The sequence below is a fragment of the Anas acuta genome, chromosome 3 (assembly GCF_963932015.1).
Source record: "Anas acuta chromosome 3, bAnaAcu1.1, whole genome shotgun sequence".
Taxonomy (NCBI): domain Eukaryota; kingdom Metazoa; phylum Chordata; class Aves; order Anseriformes; family Anatidae; genus Anas; species Anas acuta.
The window spans coordinates 3330982-3345651 of NC_088981.1; the positions used below are offsets into that span (position 1 = coordinate 3330982).

Genomic DNA, 14670 nt, shown 5'->3' on the forward strand with positions numbered 1-14670 from the left:
AAGACACTGAAGGGAGATCAAGTAGGGAGAAAAAAAAAAAAAGAAAAAGAAAATTAAACGATCAGTTCTGAAGAGGTATTTTTCTACAAATAACAGTAACACGAAATATACATGAAATTTTCTCCTTTAATATTTAATGATTATGTTCTACCTTTCTCACCTGGACAGAAAGAAGTAATTATATATATATATATATATTTCTCTATCGGAAAAATATGATTTTTATACGTAGTAAGTTTTTATATTTTATGCATACATATTCTAGAAAGAAATGGTGCAGCTTAGAAATAAAATGCTACATTTTTTTCCTGCTGTTATTAAATTAAAGTAGGAAAGCACTTAAGCAGAAAAGTGTGAATACTGCCAATCTCAAAATGTAACGCTTATTATCTTTAAAAGCATTTTGTTACTTTTATAATACCTGAAGTGATATAATAGTGTCAGTCACTTAACCACATCTTAGAGTATAATATCTTCATCTTAAGTACTATTATTTCCAGTATTTTAATAATTTTCACACAGTCCTGAAATGTGATCTTTTGTGCTCTGATGACACTTAAATTAATAGCATAATTTTCTGGTACTTGCAACAGTTGCTTTCCATTTTGATTTTTTACATTTTTCTATATCACATACAGATAAATCCTCTAATAATCATTTTTATCTTTATCTTCTGGGAATTCAAAGGGTTTCACTAGAAAAAAGAAACATCAAGGGATTATAACCCACAGATAAGTTTTAAAATCCAATTAATTTTAATACTAATTGTAATTTTTCAATGATGTTCCTTAAAAAGGTAGTTAAATCTTTTTTTTAAATGCACTGTTCATTTGATCTTATTTGCATGCTTCATTGATGTAGCCAGCTGTCTCCTGCTATATACATAAATGCATCTATAGTTATTTAAATACATCACATGTTTGTCATGCAAACCATGAAAACTATAACATTCCTTTTTATCTTTTTATTTGATTAACCAACTGATCTTTGGTCATTGCTCAACACTCTTTTCTAAAATACTATCATGCTTTTTTACTTATTTATTTTTATCTACACATCACCAAGATAGTCATTAATAATATCACACAGCACAAACTCTCTGTTTCTTGGTAACCTTTGTACAAGTGCATTAGAATTTGTATGAAATATGTAAAATATTCTTTGAAAAATAAGACATTCATACTTCAGGATGTCATCACTGGCTACCCACCTGACTCTAAAAATCACTAGCAAAACTAAACTAGTTACACCATCCTCTGTAATTATTAGGTTTCCATGGCCATCAGGCAAAACATACATTATAAAAACATAAAGAACATTGTGGCAGTTTAATCTTTCACAACAGCTTAAAACAAAATGAAGATAATTTTAATGTCTAATATAAACCTTGCATGTTACTTCTAACTACTGAGGCACTGACATCCGTTTCCCACACGAGCAGTAATTAGTAGCTAGCAGAGGTTAGGACTATTACCAGCATGAGAATAGTCACAAAACCTAAACGTAGTTTGTTGTGCAAGTGGATGTCACAGTCTTTTCTAACTGAACCATGTTATTTCTTTCTATGGGATTGCCTACATCTGTTGCACTGGCTGGAAAGTGATCCCTTTGCAGCTATGCTCCCTCAGTCTGTAGGGTGACAGGGGATTTCTGAAGTCAGCACAGAAGGCACTAGTGAATGCACAGTTCAAGCTGAAACACTGCACAGGGTTCTGACCAGATCTTCCCAAGAAAACAGATATTTCCACCCGGACATGGTCCTGGGCAGCCTGCTCTGGGTACCCGGCTTGAGAAAGAGGTTCCAGAGGTCCCGTCCCTTCCTGCCTTAACCTACGAACAAATCAGATCCAAGACAAAACATTTCTCAGACAAAGAATAGAGAGTCCATCATTACGCTTGCTTTGACTAGCAAAGCAGCATAAGAGGGGATGTGATTATTATCCACAGTTATATTACAGTAGCTGTACAAGGGAGCTAGAGCTAGAGCTGGTGGAAGGCCCATCAAATGTGAACTCACACAAAGCCAACAGCTAGAGCTGGGTTCCTCTCCCTCGCAGCACTGAGGTCCTGGCAATGCCTTCCGGTCCCAGGACACCCCATTACTTTCAGGTGGGAGCCTGGTCAGTTTTTGGCAGAGAGATACTGCATGACTTAATGATCCAGCTCCCTTCAGCTCTCTTTAATGACCACCACAGAAACTGAGCAGCCCAAAAACATTACTGATTTTACCAGCAAAATGCATAATTAGAAAACCTCGCTCTGAGTTTCCATACAGAAAAATAAGAAATTGAGAAAGCCTTAGTTTGGAATACTCAGCTTGAAATCCCTTCAGCAGGCTTTAAAGGATTCTTTGCATTAAAGCATCACCTCCAGTGACCATAGTCATAGCTGCAAACACTCAACACTTCTCTAGATTTTTCACATATCAAGTTGTGAGTATAGAAAACAAAGAATACAATCAGTGATGACTTATGATAGGAATGCAGTGTGACTCAGCAGTCAGTTTTCTCTCAACAAAGCATATATCCAGCTTCAAAGTTTTAGTTATACTAGGCTCTGTGAGACAAAAATCTGATATATACTGCTACACAATGCACCAATATGATCCTTTGGACTGAACAATTCAGTGTTAATTTATAGGGCCACGATTCTATGTTCTTAACATCTGAAAACAGGTAGGTGTAGACACTGGCCTAACTAAATTGGTTATTTTACAGGAAAGCAGACATGTAAACATACTAACTTTCACATGGTTCCCTAGCAGTTTTAGAAAACTGACCGAATTTTTACTATTTGTCCTATCAGACTATACGTATCCTCCATTTATTTCAACAGCTGGTAGGAGATGAAGCACTTATTCTGGTCAGCAAAAATCAGATATCCTGGACCTACCTAGAAGGCAACATATTCTATTGCTGCTCCTCTTACCCCTAAGCTTTGTCCTTTCGGCGTCTGCAGACTGGCCTCATCCTAATAACTTCTCTTCTACCAGTGAAGTGTCATGTAGTTCTGCAGTGGTTTTGTTCCCATTCCTGTCCTCTGTACTCTCATCTCCATCTCATCACTGGTCCTCGTGCTAATTCTTTCTTTTAGTTTATTCTAATTCAAACACTTTCCCCAAGTTTACAACCACTGCTCTGTAAGATTCAGTTTATCAATCACTCTTCCCTTCAATCAAATGAATAAGAAGGAACAGAAAAAAAAAAGTCACTCTACTCTTCGTTCTTATTTATAGAGCCAATAACTTTAAAGAAGTGCTACATGATGCATGGTAACATTCTTGCCAAACTTTAAACACCCATTCCAAATCCTGGACGGATTGAATTCTAACCAAATGGTAGTAAGAATGTTCAAATTAAGATAAACACGGTGCATTTTAATAAAACTTGTGTTTAAAAAATATACAAATATGATTTATCTTTACCGTGAGGTTTGGTGGATTTTTTTTTGTTTGGTTGTTTTTTGCTAATTCTTCCTAGCACAAAATTTGCTTATCCTTAGGAATCCAGCAAAATTAAAATAACTGGAAAGCGTCCTAATGGGAAATGTAAAGCAGCCTAAACTTTAGGTGTTCTTTGCATTCACAGATAAAATAAAATTTAATAAAGTGAACAGTGTTTGGCTGGCAAAGGGATCGCCTATATTATCTAAGCAATGTATGATTCTTTAGATTTGTTTGGACTACTATTTATTACTCATAAATTGAAATTTAGCAATTTTCCTCCTTTTTAGCACAAATCCAACTGAGACACAGCACTCTCAAATCTTTATAAAGTGACTTGTCAACCATCTCCATTTTTTGTATTGATAGATACATAGAAAACTGAGGTCTGTGAAGCTCTTTTGCTAAAAGAAAAAAAAAAGCAATTATGATACATTCTACTGTGTTTCCATCAAAATAACTAAAGAATAATCTCATTCGTATCACTATACCTTCTGAATCTTGTATTACTGTTTCATTGCTGGCTGGCTGGCTGCATGACCTCATTAGTCATTAATTTCCACTCTCCTGACCTTCATGTAGCAAACCAGGTGGGCAGTGGTCAGTATAGAAACAATACCCTGATGTGAGGGCAGCAGAATATAGATGCTCTGAAACTGCAGAACCATGCTTACCGTTTATGCTAAAATCTCTAGACAGCACATTTATCTGGTTATTTAGAAAAAGAATGTAACTGAAATAAGTAGATGTTCTTGCACTTGTCATTGAGAAGCACTCTGCATTTATTTGGCACTTATAACAGTAGCAGCAGCAGCAGCAGCATTGCCCTTGGTGCTGATTTCTTACTACTCTAAAATGTCTCCTCTGAGCCAGAATACACTGGCTGTTGCTGATCATGCTGTGAGACACCTGCACTGGCTACTAGGCTTGTCATGACGCACAAAACCCTACCATCTTCAGCTTGACATTGTGCAAGTTATAATTATTCATCCAAATGAATATGTCAGAGCAGCAGCAGCAGACCTCTCATCAGAGCAAAAGAAAAATACATCAAAACATTATCAACCCAGCAGGAAGACAGGGACCATAAGGAAAATTACCCATTTTTAATATGGATGCCATAAAGCCATGTCTATTATTATACCAAAAAAAAAAAAAAAAAGAGACACCCAACAACCCCTCAAGTTTAAAGTCCATGAGCACTGAAAAGAACCTGAAATAGGCAACAGCAGGGGGAAAAAAAAAAAAATCAATTACCTGAAATCTATTTATACTTTCTTTCACAGGAGTTTATATTATAATAGTGCAATTGCACAATTCCAGTTAAGCCTTGTCAATCTTTACCTTAAAGATGACCAACAAATATTAAAAATAAAGACCCATCAAAACTTCATGGTATTTTACTGGAAGATATGTATAGTGTGTTCTGTTTCCCCTTTAGGAACAAAAAAAAAAAAAAAAAAATCAACCACTTGAGGACATGCTAAATTGCTTTATCCAAGTTTAACCCTTATTTTACCATGGCATGAAGATTGCTCACTATAATGATTTCCATGCATTTTGAGAATAAAAACAAATTTAAATAGCGTATGAAATGTAATTGTTACAACTATTTTTTTTTCCATAAGTGTTGGGTTCACGTCACTCACATACAGGGTTAATTTTGAAAAAGGACTGGACAACTGAAACAAGATTATCAACATAATGTACAGGTTGTTGGTATTTGGTCCCACATTATAGCAGATTATCTGCAGCTGGAATTTGTATCCTACGATTTCAGAACATGTCTTCAGTTACATACCTACATCTATTGTTTGTGTTTTCAAACACATTACCCATAGGTAATTCTAACTGCATAAAGATTTTAAGATATCAAGCTCTGGAATGCCACATTTTTTAACCGTAGATTTTTACTTTCTTATAGTGTCAATATTAATGTATTTGCTTACATCTTTAACTTGTCAAAGAATGCTGCTTCATATTATGTTTTTCAAGAACATTTTATTAAGACATAAATCCAGCCGGTAGCTTCAAAATTACTAACAGTAAACTCAGAGCAGCAACAACTGTCAAGGATATTTGAAGTGTTGTTAATTTGAGGCAACATATATTGCATTGATATAAAAATTAATAAAATAATATTAGATATATGGATAACACTGCAGGTAAGAAACAGTACTTGAAATCCTGCCTGTAGTACATGAAATCCAGTACAATCTAAGGGAAAAACAGTATCTATTTAAATCATTCAAAACCATAGCACAGAATCAAAAACTAAAATGACACACGACAATAAGCACATTTTTCATTTGCAATGGTTCATTCTTGAAATTATTTCCTCAAGCTCTCAAACTGAAGGATCTAAGGTGATACACAAAACCTTGAGCTTTGCAGTAAAAATTATATGCTCATCTTAAAATTATTCTGATGCAAAATTTTCAACCATGTTCCCTATATAAATTTAATAGCACCAAGGCAAGCTTTATTGATGGTCAGAAATCCTCACAAGAGTTAGATTTATGAAATACCATCACTTATATAAAATCTATTTTCCTGAACTAAATGAAATTAAACATCAACTATTTTCTACAGATAATTCAAATTAACTTACAACTAAGTGGTCACATTTAAATCCATTTAATCAAGTACACATGCTCTATTAAGGAAGAGAAATAAATGAAATAAAGAAAAAGATTAAAAAAAGACAATGGCTCTTGGTTCTCTGTATTGACAGTAACTGTTAAACTATGAAATTGGAATTCTATTAAGTATTTTCTTGTTGTTCTTTTGACTATAACTGAAGAAGTTTTATTACATCATGGAAACTATATAGGATAATGAACTGGGGGACTGGCAATTTTCTAAAAGGCTGTCAGCTTTAGAAGGTGCTTCTTTCTATATAAAAAGTTTATTGTGCATATATTTACCCAATATAATTTCTAAAGATATGAATTTTCATCTGTATGAACAGCTTATGAGAAAAACAGCCAATATGAGTGCAAAGTATAAAACATGCAAGGTATATCTATATGGCAAGGAAAATACTAAAAACAGTATCAGAAGGAATATGGAGTTCAATTTTACATAAGTAGGTATGAAGGGGAAACAGGGAAAAAAATCTGGAGCTACAAAGTCCAACACATCATTGCCACCTACCTTCGCATACGTATCATAATTACTAAAGAAGGATGCATAGTATAGCAATTTACCTGTGGCATCCAGGAAATAGCAAACTGAACAGGAAAATCCACAAGGCAATCTGGTGGTTCTGTTGGATACTGAGGGACAGAAGAAAAATACAGTTCTTTTTTAAAATGTGATTTAAAGTCAGACCAATACTCAGCTGCCAAATATGATAATGAAATATGAGCACTTTGAGCATCTTGCGAACTTGGCTCTCAAAGGAAAAATATGCAAGGAATTTTCAGAAATAGTTATAAATGATAATTATCATTTAAAGAAAACTACATGTAAACAGTTTTTTTTTTTATAACAGATTTTAATAGTGGCAGGAGAATCACAGTTTCCTGTGTTCAGTGTTTGCACAGATATATTAAAAAAGAACTTAAAATTAAAAAGACCAAATACTAAAAAAAATTTTAAAACGTTTCCTGATATCTTGACGGCATCTTTTTAATAGAAGCTTAATGTTACCCATGCAACATTCTTGTTCCTCATTTACCTGTAGTGGATATAAAAGTTCAAAACAACAACAAAAAAGCCCTTAATAAGTCAATAATTAGAACTAGAATATTTGTTCTGATTGGAACGCTTTTTTTTTCATTTGAAACTTAAAGCTAAATAAGCACAAAACTTTTTAGAAAAAAGATGAATGAACATACACACAAAATTAAAACTAACAGGTCCCTCACTCTGCCTGCCCCAAATTAAAAGGCATCCATTAGGAAAAGAACAAATAGTTCTGTTAAGCAAATCAAAGCTACAAAAATAAAAGGTTTGATAAATCCAACAATAACCATTTACCATTCATTACACGTGTAAAAATATTACAGTTCATTATCCCAATATCAACCCTGTGGAGAAAAAGTATTTTCTGAAAACGAAAGCAGCAAAGGAAAAGAACCACCTAGGTACAAACAAACAGTGTCTTTTAAAAATAACACCTATACAAAATCTTATTCATCTGAGAAATTCCCTCTTTTAGTCCTATGTGACCTTTCAAATTGTACCAATGACAGATACAGTAGCGTTATAAAAATTGTATTAGTATTGCATAAACTGACAAAGCAAGAGAACGTTATAGAAAATCTTACTTGGGGAGAAATATGAAAAAAGCCCCAACTTCCTCAGAAATAAAAACAAAGAAGTTAAGTTTAGCTATGCTGCCTCCCATAACCATTCTCTACCCAAAATAAATTTCTATGTATAGATAATGTCATTATATACCAGACACCTGACAATTACTGGAATCTTATAAAAGTTTCTTCATTTTATATACAGTGTAATTCCACAGTAATTACTTTCCAATTGCCCTCTATGGCAAGGAGCAAAAAAGACATAGCTTCCCCAGAGCATCCATTCTTCTCTTGATTTTAATAATAGTCTGGTGGATTTATGCATTCCACAGAAATTTGTTTAAACATGCATTTTTTTAGTACAACTTCATTTCTGTTTTTTGTTAGATATCCACTTTCTGAAGACAACTTCACTACCTGAATATTTACTATTTTATCAGATTGGTGGCAGACAAGTTAAATAACAGTGACAGAGCAAGAGAGCTGAAACAACTAATTTGGACAGGAGGCAGTTACAATTTAGAAACATACAGCCACAAAAGCTATTACAGTTTCTTTTACTGTAACGTTGGTATTATTTTTCATGAAATACTTCAGTGCTTGCATAAAAATAAACCTGTTTTCAATACATAAAACTATGCCTAGAACAAACTAAGACAGACCAATTTCTCTGTAGGATTAGTTTTAGAACTACCCAAGTTAAAATACCAGCAGCATTAGCCAATTATGTTCTTACTTTCTTGATAAGTAAATTCATTTATGTACTCTTTTGTCAGATGCCTTTGAACAAGTAGTTGCTAACATATTCTACAAATGTTTTATTATTATTATTTTTTAAATACCTACGGCACCTTATCTGCATTCTTAGTCAAATTTTCCTTAACACTATAATATTGTAATGTGCACCAGCTAATTGCCAAGCACCATGCAATAGTGATTCTGTACACATGTCTAGTGTAATGCTTTTAGACCATGCGGGGTGAAATCCTGTATAAAACAAGGCAAGTGACTCCCCAAAGACAGTATTTTAAAACAGTATACCAGAGCATATCAATGGCATAATGTGCCATTACAGTTGCATTTAAATTTGCATGTTATAAATCATCCTATTATTCTTCAAACCAATTTAAGCAATTATTAAAGCAAAGATTTATATTCTGTATTTTTGAGCATGCAGCTGAATTTATCTAGAAAAAATATTTTCGATAACCCTCGCCAAACCATTCACTTAATTACCATCAAAGCATCTCATTTACTACATGGCATGCAAATTATTGCAGAGGCTATTAGAGTTCTTGGGATCTGAAATGGCAAGCACCCAACCCACTTCCAAGAATTAAAATATGAGTTTCTCGTGCAATGCAAAAGGAAATCCGACAAATAAAACAAATGTACTTGGTTTCATACCTTGCAAAAATACACACTTCGTTTTCAGACAACTTCTCTAGATTATGAATTAAACTGTGAATGGAGAAAGATTTCCGCAACAGACATTTTCAGCCAAACTAAACTGAAAACTATTTCAGAAACTGTAAACTGAGAATTAGACAATATATCCTCTTATGACAGTCCTATTAATTTACAGAAGTCAATACTTCATAGCAGATGACTTGATAAATATACCTATGATAAGATACTCTCAATTCCTCCAGATTTACTTTGATGGCACCAAGTTTCCTAGATACTTTACAAATGCAGATTATAGAGAGCAAGTGTTTTAAAGAACAATTCCTAACACAAAGCACATTCATACAACAAGTGGAAACATTTGACAAAGCATAAGAAAAGTCCTCAAAACACATCCAAACCACTAAGGATGATAGTGAAGGGATATTTAGGGGAATACCTGAATACATAACTTTATGAAAAATAACTTATTAAATCACTTATAGACTTTTCTTGAAATTATCATCAGCATGATTACAAACTCCTTTTATTGTATGGCATCCACAAGGACAAGGCTGAACGAACCAATCTGCCAGAACACATACAAGAGCCAGCAACATATGCTCGGGGGAGAGGTTTAGCTCTCTTACTAACCTTAGTCAAAGAAACAGCATAACAATAATAAGCATAATTTTGTTAAAGCATGTTATCAAAAGAAAACACTTAAAAAAATACTTTGAAGTTTTTTCAAATGAATGAAATACATATATCAAGGAAAATCAAATCCCCATGTCAACAAAACCACGTTTCACATATAAATTTTCTCTTGTGGCAAGTTTAAATGCCAGACAGTTTAAAAAGGACAAACAATTGATCCTTTCATCATAAAAATCACTTGGGAAAAAAGAAAAGATTGATGATTACTTGTAACAGCAGACAAGTTGGATAATCTAGTCTTTTTATTATACTGTATCTTTAGTTGATAGAAGGTGCTTTTTTCTGCTATTAGGAGTCTCAACTTCACAGATTTTATTACTATAAAGAAAATGTGCAAGTTTTAAGAAGAACAGAAAAGAAGTAATCTCAATTCTCCTTATGGAACAATGACGAATTAAAGATAAACAGAACCAACCAACATGTGTTTGAGCTACCTGGTAAAAATGGGTATTAGACTGCATTTTGTTTCTGCACGTCTATATTTACAAACAGTTAAAAGTATTTCACTTAACTTCAGTCACTATAAACTTAAGAAAAAGCTTAGGGGCAACAGGCTGCATTTCATTTCTAATATCATACTAAGTACGGGGATAGCAGCTCCCTTCTAAACGATGATAATACAGTCTGGTTTTTCTTCCTGCATACTAAATCGACCACAATTTCATTTCTTGGCATATATTTTCCATCATTTATTAACATAATGTATTGAACAACTAAACGACTAGCAAATTATTTAATTCACTACTCTGTACGTGTAAATATACACACATTATATTTTAAGTATACTTTTTAAAAAAAAGTCCTTTTCTGCAACCACATTTCCCTGGCAGTTCCTTTTTCACTCTAAGGTAAAATAACTTGTCTTATATAAAACTAAAAAACTCCTGTTTTTCCATTTTTCCAAGGAAAATAGGAAGTCTGTGAAGGTGAAATTTAATTTCACAACACAGTGCCCAGTCCTCATCCCTTCAAGATCTGTTCCACAGGATGGATCAAGGGTAGTTCCAAAATCCAATATTTAGGTAGTGTTTGGATCCACTTTTTTCCCTAAACTGAAGATAACAGCAATCACCATACAATTGTCATTGTACAGACTGGATATCTGTTAAAGATTCATGCCTTAAAATGAGAAATTCTACACAGAAATATTACAGTTTGAGTTCTGTTGTAGGTATCAGGAAAAATTAAAATTTTACTGCTTCCACACATGCCATGGATTTGGTTTCTAAACATTGTCAAAATCAGCCAGCTATTTAAACTAAACATATATATATATATATTTTTAATATAAGAACCTCAATTCTGTAGTCAGTCTATCATAAACCTGAATCTCTACAGCTGAAGCAGTAAGACTTGCTAAAAAAGAAACCCAAGATCCTCTATTCTTGTCAGAAGCTCAGTCTCTGGACTGAGTAATAATGAATGAAAGTCTCCAAGTTGTTTTGTCTGTGATACAGAAAAATAATTGCAATATCATAAATGATTTTTCATATAACGCACAGCCTCATATAGAAAGATTCCTATGGAATAAGCATAATGTATTACAAATTTTCAATGCAGATAAAGTCTGAAAACTCTACTTTTTATAAAATAATTTCTCAAAAAAAAGACACAAAAAACACATTATGCTCGCAACAGACATGCTAACAAACAAACCAACTCTGAAATCCTTATAAATTAAAAAATCCATCTTTTTCAAGGAAGCCTTAAAATATTTTCTCCCATATAAATTCACCTTTGCATTTAACTTCAGAGTGATCAGATGTTGTCGACCACAGGAGTCTTCAGCTTTTAGCTTGATTGTGGTAAGACTAGTATCCACATATGCAACTCTACAAGAGAAAAGAAAACTCTAACAGTATTTTAAGAATTACAGCTTGAAAGGTCTGCAATACTCTTATTAGTCTGTTACAAATATTAATCAGAGGAAGTCCTATATGCCAACCATTTCTGCTGTTCTAGATTTACTGCTGTTAATACACCAGTCTACAGCTTAATGCAGTCATATATCTTTGGGTTATTTACAATGCGTGTCAAGGCTCATGCTGTGGTCAGTGAGCGCTATGTTTCAGTTTTCCATCACTGGAACCTTTGACACGCACAGCATGTTCCTGTCAGCCTCTACTTATGTACACATTAAACTTCCTGTCAAATCTTTGATCCATTTCTGCAGTTTCTTACAGTATGAGACTTTTATGCTCTTGATTTGCTTTTCTCTTCAATGAAGTTCTCTTTTATTATCAATATTATTATTGTGGAAAATTCAGTGGATATTGGTTCATATTCTGAAATTGATTTTCTACAGAAAAGAGTACTGGAACAGGTACAAAATGAGTTATTTACAATGATTTGCCTTTGTTTCATGACAGTTTTACACAGTGTAAATGCACCCAAGCAAGTAGCAAGTATATACTAAATGTAAATAAGTTTTAAAACTTATGACATAATCACTGACTTTTTGTTTAAGATGTCACTGATTTGTGCTTCCCACAACAATGAAGATGAATACCATTGTAAAATACATTGTTGTATTGAAATACGTTCTGCTGAGTAGCTTCAGCAACTGCCAAAAAGGTTCAAACTTGTATTTTAAAAATATATTTATCAGTGAACTGGATATCTGGATATTTTGACATTTTTACTATACCATTCTTGTGTAAAGATAAAAAGCAGTCTAAGATTATTGCACAACTTATCACCCAGACTGATGGAAAGGCCCATCAGAGTTCAAACCAAGCATCTGCTCACTGACCTAAGTAACATTTTTTTTTTTTTTTTTTAACTATTACATACTAGCCCAGTCACTTTGGCCAGCATGCTGGGACAAATGGTTCTCTTTCAGCAGAAACTGGATACACAGTTGTAGAAGTCTATACAAGAAAAAGTAGACCTGCACCAAAAGACTAAAAGACATGCACATTCCCAGGCAAGAAACAAAAAGAAGAAAATCATCTCCATGAATACACAGCCTCAATATGAGGGAACTGAAAAATACATATGGAAAAAGCTATCATGATAGTAAATAGGGAAAGAGATATTATTTCACATTTCATGCTGAATAATTTTAATGCGATATTAAATTATCCTACAGTTTCCTGGGAGTATTTTGACACTCCTTTTTCCTACAACAGTTTAAAGAAATAGAAGTCTTGATAAAACTGCAGTCAATCAAACACAATTTATTTAGAGAGAATTATGGCATTCCTCCTCTAAGAGGACAAATCATTACTCCTACCTCTCTCAAACTTTAGCTCAAAATTATATCACAAAGTTTCTTATCTTTATAAAACTAATTAATAACACACTCCTCCATCTACTGTTGCAGATGGGGTTGAGAAATGCCCAGAAAAAAAAATTCATTGCTGGTCTTCCTTCTTCTCAACAGACTGTAAAAAGCAATAAACTGCCTCCGTGGAATGAAGGAGGATTCAAATTTCCGTTTAGGACAGAAAAAAAGAACTCAACAGCTCAGTGGCTACTTGTTCTGCAACATCACTCTACCAGTGTTTGGATAAGAAAAGATGAAAAAGTGAGTTCTGTAGCACTGGAGAAAGTTGGACAAGTCTGTAAAAGTCATATGAACTTCTTACGAGTGTATAATAAAAGAAGGAATTGTTTAGATAGGTGATATTTCAGCTATATAAACCTTTATTCCTCAGTAGGCTCCATCATTTTATCACGTATAAAAGAATGGAATGACCATAAAGATGGAAAGCCTCAGTTAAATCTCCAAAGTACTGTAATTCAGCATAACACACAAATGGTATTTCATGGAGGCACATGACAAGACAGGATTCCTTGGAAAGGGAGGATGCAAAAGAAGATACATTCTATGAAAAAAAAACTTGGCAAGTATCAAACAGAAATCAAAATGTCATTGAGAGCTGAGAAAATTTGGATCATGACTCACACACCATGGACTCCAGAGATGCTAGCAACATTTATGCACCCACGTGAGGGTAACAAGTCCTACCAATGTTTAATAGTCAAGAATCTACCTTCCTGAGGCACTGTCATGGACTCAGCTAGTGTGATTATGAGATAAAGGAAAAGCTTTTTTAGTATTACTGTTGCTTCATATGCACCCTCTCCCACCTCAACTATTTACATTTGCACCAGGATTTTTTGATCTGCTTAAAATGAAGGAAGAATTCTTCTTCGAATTCCCCAGCTGTTAGGAGGGCAGCACTTGGTGAAGGAAATTTGGTAAAACTTTAAAACTTATCCAACTAGGATTTTTGTGTCCAAGTATTTGAATATGACACAATGTGTGCCGCACACTTAAATTAGGTCAAAGAATTATGTTTTTCATATCACAGAGGAAGTGATGTCTAATCACAGCAGCCAGCCAATTTGCAACCTCCATTACTGCTTTTACTTTCAACAGTTAGGGAGGAAAAAGGAGTAAAATCATTCCAGGTACTACATGCAATTTGTGTTTGAGAAACTTCACATATTTCTTAGATTATTCAAACACACTAAATTTGTGCTATTCTTAAAAGCTTCTTTACTCACTTCAGAGATAAGGGACTACATACTACTGCTTCGATTCTCTTTCAAACAAAAATTTTTCAAGATGAATTTGGATACAGTCAGATCTGGATTGGCTTCCAGCATGACACAAAACTCACTAGGAGAAAGCCTGGCATCCACAACAAGTCACTATTTATTTTTTTCTTTTTCCTAAAAGGAATAATAATAAAGCCAGAGGCTTCTTAAGGTATGAGCAGTGATTGAGGCTTCCTGGCAGTAGGAAGGTTTAGTTTCTGGCTTAAAGACCATACCAACATGTTTTTAATCTGCAAACACACAGCACCTGCAACCCCAAATCAGTCTAGGTTGTAGCCTTTTCTGCAGTCCATTATATTT

The 14670-nt window shown here is 33.8% G+C and overlaps 1 protein-coding gene across 4 annotated transcripts in view; it reads right to left on the reverse strand.

Annotated features, from left to right (window-relative positions):
• The window catches only part of FANCL (FA complementation group L), a 36881-nt gene that overhangs the window by 12840 nt on the left and 9371 nt on the right, over window positions 1-14670 (reverse strand). For all 4 annotated transcript variants that reach the window (XM_068675310.1, XM_068675311.1, XM_068675312.1 and 1 more), the window contains exons 6-7: window positions 11537-11633; window positions 6652-6720 (exon numbers count right to left, since the gene is read on the reverse strand). In XM_068675310.1, coding sequence (XP_068531411.1) covers window positions 6652-6720; window positions 11537-11633 — 166 coding nt within the window. The remainder of the gene's footprint in view (window positions 1-6651; window positions 6721-11536; window positions 11634-14670) is intronic.